A 15,729-nucleotide genomic window follows, 5' to 3' on the forward strand; every position below is an offset into this window, starting at 1 on the left:
ATTCAGTGGTGAATCCATCTGGACCTGGGCTTGAAGCTGTTTATTTTGAAAACACAGTCTGCTATGTAGCCTAAGCTGGTCTCCAACCAAACTATTTTTTAAGATATAATTAAGTACAAACTGAAACATTTTAAAAACCAAAGTTAATATAGCAAAATTATTAAAGTATAGCAACTTATACTAGCTTGCAAAGCATCTTTTCTTTTGTAGTATATACCCCTAGAGATTATACATAATGCATCCATTTAGTCTGTCTTTTTTTCCCCCTTTTGTCAGTTCTAGGACTTCAGCTAACTCTGTTCTGTGTACTCTTTCATGGCTAGTGCTCTACCATTTAAACTGTACCTCCAGCTCAGTTTTTTGCTGGTTACTTTGGTGATGGAATCTCTTGGACTTTTCTGCGTGGGCTACCTTTGAGCCAGGATCTTCTTATCTCAGCCATCTAAGTAGCTAGGATTACAGGTGTGAGCAATAAGAGTCCAGCATTTTTTAAAAAAATTTATTTATTTTTGTCTGTGTGGGCTTGAACTTAAGAGCCTAGGTGTTATCCCTGAGCTCTTTTGCTCAAGGCGAGTGCTCTACCACTTTAAGTCACACTTCCAGTTTTCTGGTAGTTAACTGAAGATGAGTCTCATGGACTTTCCTGCCCAGGCTGGCTTTGAATCCTCAGAACTCAGCCTCCTGAATAGCTAGGATTACAAATGTGAGCCACTTGTGCCTGGCTGCCTTCTTTTTTTTTTTTTTTTTTAGGTAGTCACTGAGAAAATAAAATATTGTAGGCTGGGGTGTGACTTAGCAACACAGTGCTTGTCTAGTATCTGTGAGGCCCTGGGTTTGATCCCCAGCTGCAGCTCTCCCCTCCACCCCCCCTCAAAAAGTTTATGTGTATAATTAAAAGCTACCTTAAGCCCTACAAAAGAAAATACCTTTTCTTTTTCCAATTTTTCACTTTTAACATTTTTAATAAAGCATATGCCACCATACAGTTTAAAAGCACAGCAAGTGTTACTCCATGACATGTTCAATACCTTTGGAAATCAGATTTCATACAGACCCAAAGTAGTTAAAAGATAGCTCCAATCTTCTGGACATCAACTTAAAACAAAAACAAAAATGGGAATAACTTTTTGAGAAGCAGCTTATAAATGATACAGAGTGAGATGCATGAGTTTTAGCCAGGTCTAGGCCCAGCACAGCAGTAAATCCCCGCAACCAGTTATGCCAGGGTACACATGTGCAACCCTCTCCCTCCTTTTCTCTCCCTGTGGGCCCCAGGCAGCTCTGGAGTAGAGTTCAACTGCCCAGTATTCCCAAGATCTTGATGCTGTGGCCTGTGTGCAGGTAGAAGGTGTAAGACACTGCCTACTTGATGTTTTGGCAGGAAGTAAAACCCAGATGCTGGGTCCAGTGCTGACTCCATTGGATGCTGAATCTGAAAATGTCTAAGAGTGCTGAAGGAAAAACATCTGGCATGAGGCGCCCTTATATCTTCTCAGCAGTGCTTTCTCAGTACCTCTAGGCAGAAAGCCCAGGAGAACCCTCTTCCTCACATGGCTGAAGGCCACTTGATGGATCTCTACCCTCCATCAGGCTGCCTGCACTTCCCACCGCACAAGTAATGAAGATAGTTAAAACGCATACATGGATTAATTGGTACATTTCTTAGAAATTAATTTCTTTAAATATGGGCTTTAGGACCACTGACAGAAAACTGGAGAAAGACAGAGATAAAGTAGCAATTTTCTTTCTTTTTAAGCATTCAAACTACTAAATAACACAACTACGAAACACTTCTGTGCTAAAGAATCATGTGGATGATATTCATTTGGGGCTTATAGTGAAAAGGGCTTATACATTTATTTAATCAAAGGAAACTGTACAACTCTATGCCAAAAATCTCAGCATTGCCAGGTGCTGGGGGCTCATGCCTATGATCCTCACTACTCAGGAAACTGAGATTTGAGGCTTGTGATTTAAAGCTAGCTGGGCAAGAATGTCCATGAAATGCTTATCTTTAATTAACCATCTAAAAACTGGAAGTGGAGCTCTGATTCAAACTGGTAGAGCACTAGCCTTAAGCAAAAAAGCTCAGGAACAGTGATCAGACTGAGTTGAAGCCCCACAATTAACCAACAAAACAAAAAAACAAAAACCCAAGACAAAAAAAAAAACAACAAACCCTGGCCCCTCAGCACCACAGTTTTATAGTCAATTTAGGTTTCTGAAACGAGATGTAAAATCAAAGGTAATGTTCTGTAGAGTAGAAGTTACACACACACACACACACACACACACACACACACACACACACACACACACACACACACACACACACACACACACACACACACACACACACACACACACACACACACACACACACACACACACACACACACACACACACACACACACACACACCCCTTATTTGAAAAGATGACATAACTTGAAGATGTTTAGATTCATCTTCATCTTCTGGTTCAACCAAATGGAAGGTAAGTGTTTGGAACTGATGATTTACTATTCGCCAAAAATCCATAAGATATTTACACCAGATAGACCAAGATTGACTCTCCTGTAAAGAGAAACAGAGAAGTGTTGGTAGGATTGCTTGCCAAGCACCAGAGGTCTTTTGATAATAACAACAACCAGAATATATGGAATGTATGCTTAATTGATGACATTGAAGGAAATTCTGTAGCGAATTATGATCCACACATTTTATCAGATAAATGCAATTCAAGTAACAGTGACTATTCCTTCACTGTGTTGACAGCTTTTCAGTGGGCTTCAAGAACAATCACACCTGATAACAGACAGAGCTAACAGAACAATTTCAGTAAGAACAAAGTGTCAACTGAATAAAAAGAAAGAGTCTACACAGAAATTTGCCTGCGTGGGGCTGGGAAGGTGGCTCAGTGGTAGAGCGCTTGCCTTGCATGCATGAGGCCCTGGGTTCGATTCCTCAGCACCACATAAGCAAAAAGAAAAAAAACTGGAAGTGGCGCTGTGGCTTAAGTGGTAGAGCGCTAGCCTTGAGCTGAAGAGCTGAGGGACAGTGCCCAGGCCCAGAGTTCAGGGCCCCACGACCGGACCAAAAAAAAAAAAAAAGAGAGAGAGCGAGCTATTTGGAGCTAGAAGTCTTACCAGAAAAACAAAAGGTTTGAAGCAGCTACCTTGATGCAATAGGCCTTGGGAATATAGAAAACTGCTTGTTTTTGTCAGAAGCTTTTAACTTTGGATGCCTTAAAATTATAAGAATGTATTAACTATGGTCAAAATTAAAAACATAGCTATGATATCAAGATGCCCTCCCTTTCCCTAGTTCTTCATACTGCTACCAACAATGTAAGTGATTAATCTTAATTTGATAAGGAAATAATGTTTTGTCTGTAGACAAATACTTTTCTGAGAAAATCTTTAATGATTTTACCCATTTTACTGTCCTTTTCTGTTCTAATTAATTCATGTGTCCTTTATATATGATAGATGGTTAACTTGGGTTGCTATGTGTAGCAGCATAACACTCTGTCTCAGGTTGTCGTTTGGCATTAAACTTTATTTATGGTGTGTTTTGCTGAACAGAACATTTGAATTACTGTGTAGTCAAGTCTGCCTAGACTTTTTTTTTTCCCTTTTCGAAGTAAAACATTTATCTAATTCCAGTAACTGCACAAACACCTGGCAATTAATTGATAATGTATTTGGATCAATCAGCACCTTCTTTATGGTCTCGGTTCCAAAGGACTTTATTTAAGCCACTAATTTCCTTTTAAGTTAAAGAATGCCAGCTGTTTTTTGTTTTTTTGTTTTTTATTTTTTTTAACTATTTGTCAGATGGACTATTTTTTTCTGAGACAGATTTTGGCTTTAAGAACCACTTTTCTGCATCAGCCTCCCAAGTTCTAGGTTATGATGCCTGGCTTTAAATACTTGTTTTAGAAAGTATCAGAAAGATTAATCAGTCATATTAAGCAAATTAATAACTTCAAAGGTTTTCTCTTTGGTTACAAAAAAAAAATTTAAAAAGGAGTTGGGAAGGTGGCTCAGTAGTAGAGCGCTTGCCTTGCATGCAAGAGGCCCTGGGTTCGATTCCTCAGCACCACTTAAGCAAAAAGCAAAAAGCCGGAAGTGGCGCTGTGGCTCAAGTGGTAGAGCGCTAGCCTTGAGCTGAAGAGCTGAGGGACAGCGCCCAAGCCCAAAGTTCAGGCCCCATGACCGGATCCAAAAAAAAAAAAAAGTATTAGTTTTATTCTAAAATATTTTTAGAGTTTCTAGCCAACACTGGGTAAAAAGAAACAGATAAGGTTAATTTAAAGACTTTTTTATTTAACTAATATAGCCAAAGTCTTTCAGTATGTAACCAAAAAACCCCCAAATTATTGACATACATAATTTCATTAGTTCTGTGTCTTTGAAACTTGATCTATACTTGAAACTTTCAGGCATCTCAATTCAGACTAATCATGTTCTGAGTGTTGTATGGCAAAGATGGCTTGTGATCACCGTGCTAGGCAGTGCAGCTTGAGAACATGTTGAAATCACAAACTTGCATAGGAGCATGTCTGTCAGTAATGAAACCCAGCACAGATGTCTTCTGCTAAGCCCCTCCCATGACATTCCAGCAGCCCTAGGTGCTTGGCATGACAGACAGACCAGACCACAGATCTTTAGAATCCTAGGTCACACTATCAGATTGACCTGACTTCCACAAGTATCCACTTATTTCAAGTAGTATTTGATACATTAGAGTTTTAAATCATCAAAAGGACTTGTATTTTTTGAACTTGTAGCAATACATGAGCTTGTAGTAATACATTTTGAACTTGTAGTTATATGTGAGTTTCTTATTGCTTCTTATTAAGTACAGAAACCGTTTCAATGGACTATTTTTTCTACAATAATTAACAGCCCTCTGGAAGGGTAAAAGGTTTGCAAAATGCTTTATGTCTAAGATACAGAATGACTTGGGGGAAAAAACAGACTCTAAAGCTTTTGGTTTTAAAAAATGATTAGTGGCAAGAGCATGATTTGATCTATCTTGGGGCTATTCCTGAAGACACAATTGTAACTTCCCACTAGTAGGAGAATGGAGGTCTGAGGAGTTAATAGATTTGCCCAAGATAGCAGACATCATTGGCAATAGGGATGTACTTAGAATTCAGTCCACAAATCTTGTTATATAATGTTGCCATATGAAGAATATTAACATAGGGAGCAAAACAGTACAAAAACTAGATGATTATGTTTTAGATTTATAAATACCTACCCAAGCATTCCTGACTCTTTGGTCTTTATTATGTACAGGAACATCAGCAATGTGTGAAACATATTGTTTCGACCCTAGAACGAAGACACAAAAGACAAGATTTAAAAGTAAACCAAGCCCAGCACCAGAGGCTCATGCCTGTAATCCTAGCTACTCAGGAGGCTAAGATCTGAGGATCACAGTTCAAAGCCAGCCTGGGCAGGAAAAGTCCCGTGACTCTCATCTCCAATAAAATCACCAGAAAACCAGAAGTGGCTCTGTGGCTCAAGTGGTAGAGTGCTCTCCTGGAGCTGAAGAGCTGAGGGACAGCACCCAGACACAGAGTTCAAGCCCCACAACTGACCAAAAACAAGTAAACCAAAAGGATTTAGGTGCGTCAATTCATAAGTCAATATCCTACAGCTCAAAATTTCACATAGTTCTGACTCTCTTTCATTCCACAATGATTCTATACTTTGTACTAGGAAGTGGGAATACTGTGGTGAATAAATATAAATTTGTAATGAGGAGTTAACAGTGAGCAGAAAAAGCAGACATTAAACTAAGAATTCTGCGGTTTGTACAAAATGTCAAGAGTGGTTGCTGGATGTCACAGGAACACAGGAAAGCATCTCACTTAGACTGGGGAGGCAGGGAGTGCTTAAGGAAAAGGTTTCAAAGTAGAGATCTGAAACATGAGCAGGAAGTTGACATATTGATGGGGGGGCATGGTCTCGTGGAAGGAACAGTATTTGGTAAGGCTGAAAAAGTCTCATTGGTGCACCTACACTACATATAAAAAGCATCCTTTTCCCCAACCAACTAATACCTTAACAAAGAGTGTTCACTATAATATACCTCAGTATATAAGAGACAGGCTAAATATAAATTTATTTTGTCTACAAGGGACTACTAGGCAGCATTTGCTGGCTCTAAAACCAAGTTGTTATATTGAATTGCTGGCCTATAAAAATAGCTCATTTATATTCTCAATTTACTGATTAACTTTTACTTGCTTACTCAAAATGAACTTAGTACCTCCGCCTGAGCATCTGGGAAAGAACATAATATATTATGGTCAGTAAGTTGCATTGTACATACTCACTAGAACTGAGGAGTTTGAGGCTAGCCTTGGCTATATAGTAAGACTTTTTATTATCTTAAATTTTTTTTTTATTATGAAAATACCGTACAGAGGAGTTACAATTACATGGGCAAGATAATGAGTACATTTCTTATCAAGCATTGTTGCATCCTCCTTTGTTTCCCCTTCCTATCCCACCCCCCCCATATACCTCTCCTGCCCCCGCCCCCCCCCCCCCCCCCGGCCAAAGTTGTAAAGTTCGTTTTTCGACATAACAACTTGTACATCTCATTGTTACAATGGGTCTACTGTATCCCTAGATAAACAATTTGTTTTTTCCCTTCCCTTCCCTTCCACAGATTATACCAACATCAAATACAGTGAAAGCAGGGGTTATATCGTGGGACTTTAGATTACCATTCAACATATCAGTTTATGAGTATAATGCATCTTGATCAGTGTCACTCCTTTCATCATTTTCTCCCTTCCCTTCCAATCCTACCCTTCACAGGGAGAGTTTATTTCAAATAAACACAAACCCAACCAACAACAAAATTACAGGTGATGTGGTAAGAGTGCTAGCCTTGAGCAAAAAAACTCAGGGACAGTACCCAGACCCTGAGTTCAAGCCCTACAACTGAAAAAAAAAAAATTTTTTTTTTAAAGATTCTGATACGGTATTCTCACAATAATAAAAAAAAAACTCATAACAAAAATTTGCAAAGATTATTGACATAACTTACATTTGCAATCATAAGTAAAATGCCTATATTTTTTAAAAAAGAGCATGACAATATTCTGTATTGTCATACTGTTTAGTAGTTGAAACTTAATGCCACTTAAAAAAATGAACAACTGGGCTGGGATGTAGCTCAGTGGCAAAGCGCTTGCCTAGCAAGTGCAACGTCCTGGGTTCGATCCCCAGTACCAAACAAGAAAAGACAAAAAAAATACAGTTTAAAAAAAATGAACAACTGTGCCATGCTCTTCAATGCATTATTATTATTTTTTTTTTTTTTGCTAGTCCTGGGGTTTGAACTCAGGGTCTAGGCACTCACCCTGAGTTTCTCAAGGCAACATTCTACCTATTTGAGCCACAGCACCACTTCCAGCCTTTTCTGTTTATGTGGTACTGAGGAATCAAACCCCAGGGCTTCACGAGTGCTAGGCAAAAAATCTACCATTAAGCCACCTTCCCAGCCCTCTTCACTGCACTTTCATGCCTGGAAAATCTGTACATACATTGTGTGTGTGTCTATCTGTACAGGGGCTTAAACTAAGGGCTTGAACACTGTCCCTTACTTCTGGTATTTTGGTGGTTAATTGGAGTGGTTAAATGGACTTTCCTGCCTGGGATGGCTTCAAACCTGTCTTCCAATTTCAGCATCTTGAATGAATAGGATGCAGATATAAACCATTAATACTCAACTATAATTTTAAAAAGCAGAATGTAAGACTGCATAAATGATTTTATTTAATAAAAATACAGAAAGATCAAGATGACACTTTCCAAAAGGTAATAAAATAAAATGTAGCAGGGCGCTGGTTGCTCATGCCTATAATCCTAGCTACTCTGAAGGTTGAGATCTGAGGATCACAGTTTGATGCCAGTTCAGGCAGAAAAGTTTCTGTAAGACTTTTATCTCCAATTAATCACTCCAAAACCAGAAGTGGAGCTGTGGCTCAAAGTGGTAGAGCTCTAGCCTAGAGCAAAACAGCCTAGGGACAGTACCAGGCCCTGAGTTCAAGCCCCACAACCAACCAAAAAAAAAAAAAATTAAGAGCAGCCTTTGATGAGTAATTTTTCTTCTTTTTTTTTCCCCTCACTTTCCCACACATTCCTTTTATAGAAAAAAAAGAACAGAAGGGCTGGGGATGTGCTTGCCTAACACACATGAAACCCTGGGTTTGATTCCTCAGCACCACATAAACAGAAAAAGCTGGAAGTGGTACAGTGGCTCAAGTGGTAGAGTGCTAGCTTTGAGCAAAAGAAGCACAAGAACAGAGCCCAGGCCCTGACTTCAAACCCCAGGACAAAAAAAAAAAAAAAAAAAAAAAAAGAAAAGAAGAATGTAAAAGAAATACTTTGTTTCAAAAAGCTTACTATGTATTTTATAAACAAGATATTCTAATTTTAAAGTTTTAAAAAAAGTAAACCATCCATGACATTCTATCAGCAACTTTTTTTTTTTTTTTTGGGTCCAGTCGTGGGGCCTGAACTCTGGGCCTGGGTACTGTCCTTCAGCTCTTCAGCTCAAGGCTAGCGCTCTACCACTTGAGCCACAGCGCCACCTCCGGCTTTTTTCTTTTTGCTTATGTGGTGCTGAGGAATCGAACCCAGAGCCTCATGCATGCAAGGCAAGCCCTCTACCACTGAGCTACCTTCCCAGCCCCTTTATCAGCAACTTCTATATAAATACCTTTGGAAGATTATAGACATGGCGCTGGTAGATTAGTTCATAATGCGGTGGGTTGACAGCACTCTGATAAATGCAAAAAACATTCTCATTTGTAACATCTGTAAAGAAAATGTTACATTAAAAAACAAAACCAATAGAGATTCTTCATGTGAAAAATCTTGACTCATTATTTTAGGAGAGGCTGGTACCTGGTTTATTTGGAGTCTGAACAAAGTGTTGAGAAGTGAATGTTTTCCCATCTGGGTACTTAGGATGTGGAGGTAATCTGGAATCCAGGTAGGTGCAAAACACGTGCATGATGATCTGAAGATGAGAAAACAGCTGTTCAAAGTTAGCATCCAAGTCTAGCTTGGAAACAGCTAGAGGGGAAAGAGGGAATAGCTGATGCTATGCAAAACAAAAGAAATGTACATATCATCCAACGTGGAAGAAATAACTGTATCACAAAGCTCATAGAACTCATAAATGTTACAGACCACTATAGACAATTTGCCCCATGGAAGTTATAATGTGTTTGTGACTTTAACTAAGCATCACTATCCTACAATACTGTGAAATTCGGGAAATTATGTAATCATTAATCACAATAACTTGAAAAAAAAAAGAGGAAGAGGCAGCATTTATAAAAAATAAAAATAAAAAAATAAAACATCTGTGCTAAGGATTACTATTTAAAACATTTTTCCCTAAAGAGAGAATTATCAAAAATGCTTTCATATGGTCATATTTAAGATGAAATTTACAGAATGAAAAGACAAATCTTTCCTCTTAAAGTACTATTTTACACAAAGATAAGGAATTCATTAATAGAATCGTTCCCTGGGGAAAAGAGAAGCCAGGCATGATCACAATAAAATCCCTTTACAATGCATGTCGATAAAAATAAGAGACAAGGAAAAAGAAAAAGGGGAGGTTAAAAGGCATAGTTCACAGTCCACACACCTGTCTAGCATGGAAAGCCCTGGGTGTGACCCCAGCATCACACACAAAAAATAACACCACCAAATAACCCAAAGCACCCACCACTCAAAACTGAAAATTGAAAAGTATTTGCTGTCAAATCATCTTAACTGTTGATGGTAATCTTTTCAGTTTGAAAAAGAAAAACATTAAAAACTATAGTCTATGAAGTCATCATTAGTAAAGTCTGGGGCACACACATGTGGTACAGGGAAGGATAAAACACCAAGAATATCCCTTGTGTTCATACAATAGACCAAATTAAATTAAAAAAAAGATTAAATGCACATACATTCTTTTTTTTTTTTTCATTTTTCTTTTGGTCCAGGTCTTGGGGTTTAAATTCAAGGTCTGGGTGCTGTCCCTAAGCCGTGTGTGTGTGTGGGGGGGGGGTTTAAATTCAAGGTCTGGGTGCTGTCCCTAAGCCGTGTGTGTGTGTGTGTGTGTGTGTGTGTGTGTGTGTGTGTCTCTAGTGCTTTAAATTCAAGGCTGGGTGCTGTCCCTAAGCCGTGTGTGTGTGTGTGTGTGTGTGTGTGTGTGCGTGTGTGTGTGTGTGTGTGTGTGTGTGTGTGTGTGTGTGTGTGTGTGTGTGTGTGTGTGTGTGTGTGTGTGTGTGTGTGTGTGTGTGTGTGTGTGTCTCTAGTGCTTTAAATTCAAGGCTGGGTGCTGTCCCTAAGCCGTGTGTGTGTGTGTGTGTGTGTGTGTGTGTGTGTGTGTGTGACTAGTGCTTTACCACTTGAACCACAGCTCCAGCTTTTTGGTGGTTAATTGAAGATAAGCTTCTCATGGACTCTCCTGTGGAAGTTGGCTTCAAACCGAGATCTTAAGTTCTCAGCCTCCTGAGTAGCTATAATTACAGGTGCCCAGCTTTATATGTAATTCTTAATTTCAATTTGAACATTTAAAAAAGTACAGAAAAAACTTTTATGCTCTTTGATCTTATAAATCTGATACTAGCAACTGATAATCTTTTTTTTTTGCCAGTCCTGGGCTTGAATCTAGGTCTGGGCGCTATCCCTCAGCTCAGCTCTTCAGCTCAAGGCAAGCACTCTACCACTTGAGCCACAGCACCACTTCTGGCTTTTTTCTTTTTGCTTATGTGGTGCTGAGGAATCGAACCCAGGGCCTCATGCGTGCAAGGTAAGCGCTCTACCACTGACCCACCTTCCCAGTATGTATCATTATTATTCCCTGCCCATATGCAATATGGAGAAAAAAAACCCTTCCCCACAAGCTTTTAGGACTAATAAGGATAGTTAATAATAGTATGCAATAATGAAAAAAATACTTAAATATTACAAAAGTAATATATATAATTTTATATATAGTATGATTAAAGCTATGATTAAAATGTAAAAAAAAAAGAAAGTACTGTTGGGTGCTGGTGGCTCACTGCCTATAATCCTAGCTATTCAGGAGGCTAAGATCTGAGGTTGGTGGTTTGAAGCCTGCCTAGGTAGGCAGAGCGCTAGCCTTCATCAAGAGTTCAGAGACAGCACCCAGTCCTCCAGCTAAAGCCCGATGACTCAAGACTCATGACAGACAAAAAAAAAGTTTGCATGAGTGATTAGGTTAAGATGATTTTACTGTGGTCGTTTTTAGCAGCATATATACTAAAATTGGAATGATACAGAGATTAGCATGGCCCCTGAGGAAGGATGACATGCAAATTTGTGCTGCATTTCATATTTTTTTCTTCCCCCATTGGTATAACTCCTGTTGTCACTGTATTTGATTCTGGTGTTCTGAATCTTGTATATACATTTGTCTAATTTGGGAAGGGGGAGGGAAATAACAAAATGCTGAAACAAGGATACAGATTGTAACAATGAGATGTACAAGACACTATGTTGAAAATGAACTTTACAACTTGGGGGAGGAGGGGAAGAAGTGAGGAGTTGGAGAGGTGGATAGGAAGAGATAGTAGGGGAAAAACAAAGGAAGGGATAACAATGCTTGCTAGAAAATGTACTCATTACCTTACTCATGTAATGGTAACCCCTCTGTACAGTATCTTTACAATAAAAAAGAGATGATTTTACTACTAAATTATTTCTATCTTCTTTTCTAAATTCCTTTTTTTCCTGTTCTTATTTACTTCATAAATGATGAGATGAACTGCTTGTCTCAGGTGATCAATTAGAACAAAATGTTAGTTAATAATACAAAACCAACAGTAACAATAGAATTGCTTCCCCTTCTTATTTCCCCCACATCAATGTCTTTTAAAGCCAGCAAGTGATTTACAGGTAACCACCTTTCCTGAGACTGGGCGGATTCCAGAACAAAAGATTCTCTGACTTAATCAGAGAATCTAATTAAATTTAATCAGATTTAATTTAATCACTACCTGTTTTTTGTTAAGTTTCTAAAGTCTAATACTCATACAATGAAAAATGAAAACACAAAAAGCCAAAATTATTAAAATAGCACACAAGTGTGGGCTTACAGCAGAGTCAGTGGGCAGGTCTGTATCCCACTTGCGTCCTTTGAAGTCGCCACCTCTGTTCCATCGAAATGAGCTCATACAGCCTCCTTGAGAAAGCTCTGTACAACAAAGGTAAAACTTATAAAGCTAAACATGTATAAAGATAGCATTTTTAAAAAAGGGTAGGAAATTAATTGTAATTATTTGTAACATTACAGAAATTGTTTATTCTTAAAAATGAATATTTATTTTGTTGGTTGTGAGGGCTGAACTCTGGGTCTGGGCGCTGTCCCTTCAGCTCAAGGCTAGTGTCCTACCACTTGAGCCATAGCGCCACTTCCAGCTTTTCTCTGCTTAGGTGGTACTGAGGAATCAAACCCAGGGCCTCATGCCTGCGAGGCAAGCACTCTACCACTGAGCCACCTTCCCAGCCTAATTGTTCCTTTTTTAAGATAGGATCTCTCTAAACAATCCCTACTCCCATCTGCCCTTGAACTCAGGGCCTTGTACTTGCTCAGCTTGCTAACACCTTCACCTGTGCTTTTTTCTGGTTAGTCTAGAAATGGAGTCTCATGGACTTTTCTCCCAGTCTGGCTTTCAATCATGATCCTCCAGATTTTAGCCTCTTGACTAGCTAGGGTTATAGGCACAAGCCACCAGCACTTGGGTCAAGTCTCCTGGTACTGAGATTATAGGTGTGTACCTAGAACAAAGTATATTATCTTAAAAACACAATCAAAACACAAAACAGCTAAGAGCGCTAGCTCAAACTTTAATTACAGGTACTTAGAGGCAGAGATCAGGAAGATTATGCCAGGGGGGCAGAAAGTTAGTGTGACTCCACCTCAACCATTAAGCCAGGTTTGGTAGTATACAACTGTCATACCAACTACAAGGGAAACAGACCATGAAGATCATAGTTCAAGGATGACCCAGGCAGGAGAACCTGCAAGAGAACCTATCTGAAAAACAAAATTAAAGCAAAGGACTGTAAAAAAGCAAGCAAGCAAGCAAGCTGAGTACGGGCATTGGTGGCTCACACCTGTAATTTTAGCTACTCAGAAGACTGAGATCTGAGGCTTACAGTGCAAATCCAGGTTGGGGAGGAAAATCTGGGAGATTCTTATCTCCAAATTAACCAGCAAAAAGACAATACAGGAGGTATAGCTCAAGTGACAGAGTACCAGCTTTGAAAGGAAAATGCCAAGCAAGAGAGTTAAGCCTTGAGTTCAAACCCTAGTACTGGCACACATGCACACACACAAGAATCACAAGAATATTAGGTGTAATAGTGATATTATGAGGTATAGCTGTATGATAGTATTTTTAAAGGCTTTATCCTTTAGAGACATACAGGGAATTGTTACGGATGAATAGATAATGATGGGAGGAGGTAGACAGGGCTAGGAATATGGTCAGGGCAGCTCAGGGACTACAGGATGATGTTAGTACTGGATGTACACCCAAGAAGGTTGCGAACACTATTTTGTTGAGTTTTGTGCCTTTTTTTTGAGGAGGGGGGTGGAGGATAGAGAAGGGGGTGGGGAAAGGAGCTGGTTTGGGGGCTTGAACTCAGTGCCTGAGGACTGTCTCTGAGCTTTTTCGCCCAAGGCCAGTGCTTTGCCATTTTAAGCCACAGCTCTACTTCCAGTTTTCTGGTGGTTAATTAGACACTTCTAGCCCTGGATGGCTTCCAACTGTGATCCTCAGATCTCAGCCTCCTAAGATTACAGGAGTGAGCCTCCAGTGCTGGGCTTGTGCATGGTTTGAAATTCTATGTGACAAGTTTTTAGAAAGTCATGAAAAATATTTATTTCTGAATACCAATCCAAACCTAGGAGGTAAAGGGAGAGAACTGTAACATTTTCAAATTGAAGATGTATAAAAATGCATACTGATGGGCTGGGAAGTTGGCTCAGTGGTAGAGTGCTTGCCTTGCATGCATGAAGCCCTGGGTTCGATTCCTCAGCACCATATAAGCAGAAAAAGCTGGAAGTAAAGCTGTGGCTCAAGTGGTAGAGCGCTAGCCTTGAGCTGAAGAGCTGAGGGACAGTGCCCAGGCTCAGAGTCCAGGCCCCACGACCAATCAAAAGAAAAAAAAATGCATACTGAGATACTATTTTTAAAACTTGCTTGAGAACATTTTATGAAGGTAGAAAGAATTCTAACAATGCGTTGTGAGAGGAAAAGAGAGGGTATAAGTGTCAGAGGCTGAACTTCTGATTCAGGTTAGTCTCCTTAGAAGACCCACATCTCCACCCAAACCATAATAAAATAGAAATATAAACAAGTAGCATACTAAACAGGAATTAAAGAAACTGAAAGAATCAGATTATCATACTGATATTATTATACCAAGAACAGGTGACTCCTATTCTTGGTAGTCTAAGCAGAAAATAAAATATTCACCTGAATCCGTTTAGCTCACATATAAGTTTCCTACACTGAACAAAATTACTAATTTTAATACAGTCAAAGCTGTTTGTATTTGTTTTTTGGTGTCTGTACTGGGGCTTGATCAAGGGGTCCTGAGCTCATGTTCCTAGGAAGTTTTTTTCACTCATGGCTGGTACTCTACCATTTGAGTCACATTTCTACTTCTGGCTGTTTTGCTGGTTAGCTGGGAGATAAGATTCTCTCTGATTTGTCTATCCAGACTAGCATCAAAACCACAATTTCAGATCTCTGTCTCTTGAGTAGCTAGAATTCTAGGTGTGAGCTACCAGTGCCCATTTTTTGTTTTTTGAAATAAGATTTTGTCACATGTATGGTGTATATGTGTACATCGTTATATGTTATAGACTGTGATAGACAATTTGCTCCAGGAAAGTTAGAATTATTCCACAATACTGTGAAATTTGGGAAATTATGTAATCACTTAATCATAATTAAAAAAAAAAAGAACCTCGGGGAAGGTAGGGAGGGAAGGGATGGTAGGGGGAAAACAATGGAGGGGGTAACAATGCTCAACAGGAAGTGTACTCATTACCTTGCTCATGTAACTGTAACCCTCTGTATAGTATCTTTACAATAAAAATTTTTTTAAAAAAAGTCACAAGGAATAGTGGGAAAAAAAAAAGAAATAAGATCTTGTTTTTGCCTGGACCAGCTTGGATGGCAATCCTATTTATATTTCTTGCTGCAACTGGGATAACAGATGTCTACTACCATACCCAGCTTTTTCTGTTGACATGGGGGTCATCTCACATTTTTTTTTTGGGGGGTCCGGTCGTGGGGCCTGACCTCTGGGCCTGGACACTGTCCCTCAGCTCTTCAGCTCAAGCTAGCACTCTACCACTTGAGCCACAACGCTATTTCCAGCTTTTTTCTTTTTGCTTATGTGGTGCTGAGGAATCAGACCCAGGGCCTCGAGCATGCAAGCCAAGCGCTCTACCACTGAGCCACCTTCCCAGCCCCATAGAATTCTTTTCTTTTTTCTTTCTTTTTTTGTCAGTCGTGGGAGCTGAACTCTGGGTCTGGCTGCTGTCCCTCAGTCCTTCAGCTCAAGGCTAGCGCTCTACCACTTGAGCCACAGCACCACTTCCAGCTTTTTCTGCTCACGTGGTACTGAGGAATTGAAACCAGGGCC

The 15,729-nt window shown here is 39.5% G+C and overlaps 1 protein-coding gene and 1 pseudogene across 5 annotated transcripts in view; one reads left to right on the forward strand and one right to left on the reverse strand.

Moving 5' to 3' along the window:
* Positions 1-2,178: 2,178 nt before the first annotated feature.
* Positions 2,179-15,729, reverse strand: part of Tmem209 (transmembrane protein 209) — a 37,184-nt gene continuing 23,633 nt past the window's right edge. For 4 of the 5 annotated variants that reach the window (XM_069996765.1, XM_069996762.1, XM_069996763.1 and 1 more), the window contains 5 exons: positions 12,162-12,259; positions 8,941-9,055; positions 8,753-8,850; positions 5,270-5,343; positions 2,179-2,575 (listed from right to left, as the gene is read on the reverse strand). In XM_069996765.1, coding sequence (XP_069852866.1) covers positions 2,521-2,575; positions 5,270-5,343; positions 8,753-8,850; positions 8,941-9,055; positions 12,162-12,259 — 440 coding nt within the window. In that variant the 3' untranslated portion in view covers positions 2,179-2,520. Of the gene's footprint in view, positions 2,576-5,269; positions 5,344-8,752; positions 8,851-8,940; positions 9,056-12,161; positions 12,260-15,729 lie in introns of those variants that run through there. The other variant, XM_069996766.1, reaches the window with a different exon arrangement.
* On the forward strand, positions 11,305-11,405 carry LOC138810317 (U6 spliceosomal RNA; annotated as a pseudogene).

Source organism: Dipodomys merriami, unplaced genomic scaffold, assembly GCF_024711535.1.
Source record: "Dipodomys merriami isolate MVZ:Mamm:240054 unplaced genomic scaffold, mDipMer1.0.p SCAF_5, whole genome shotgun sequence".
Lineage (NCBI taxonomy): Eukaryota > Metazoa > Chordata > Mammalia > Rodentia > Heteromyidae > Dipodomys > Dipodomys merriami.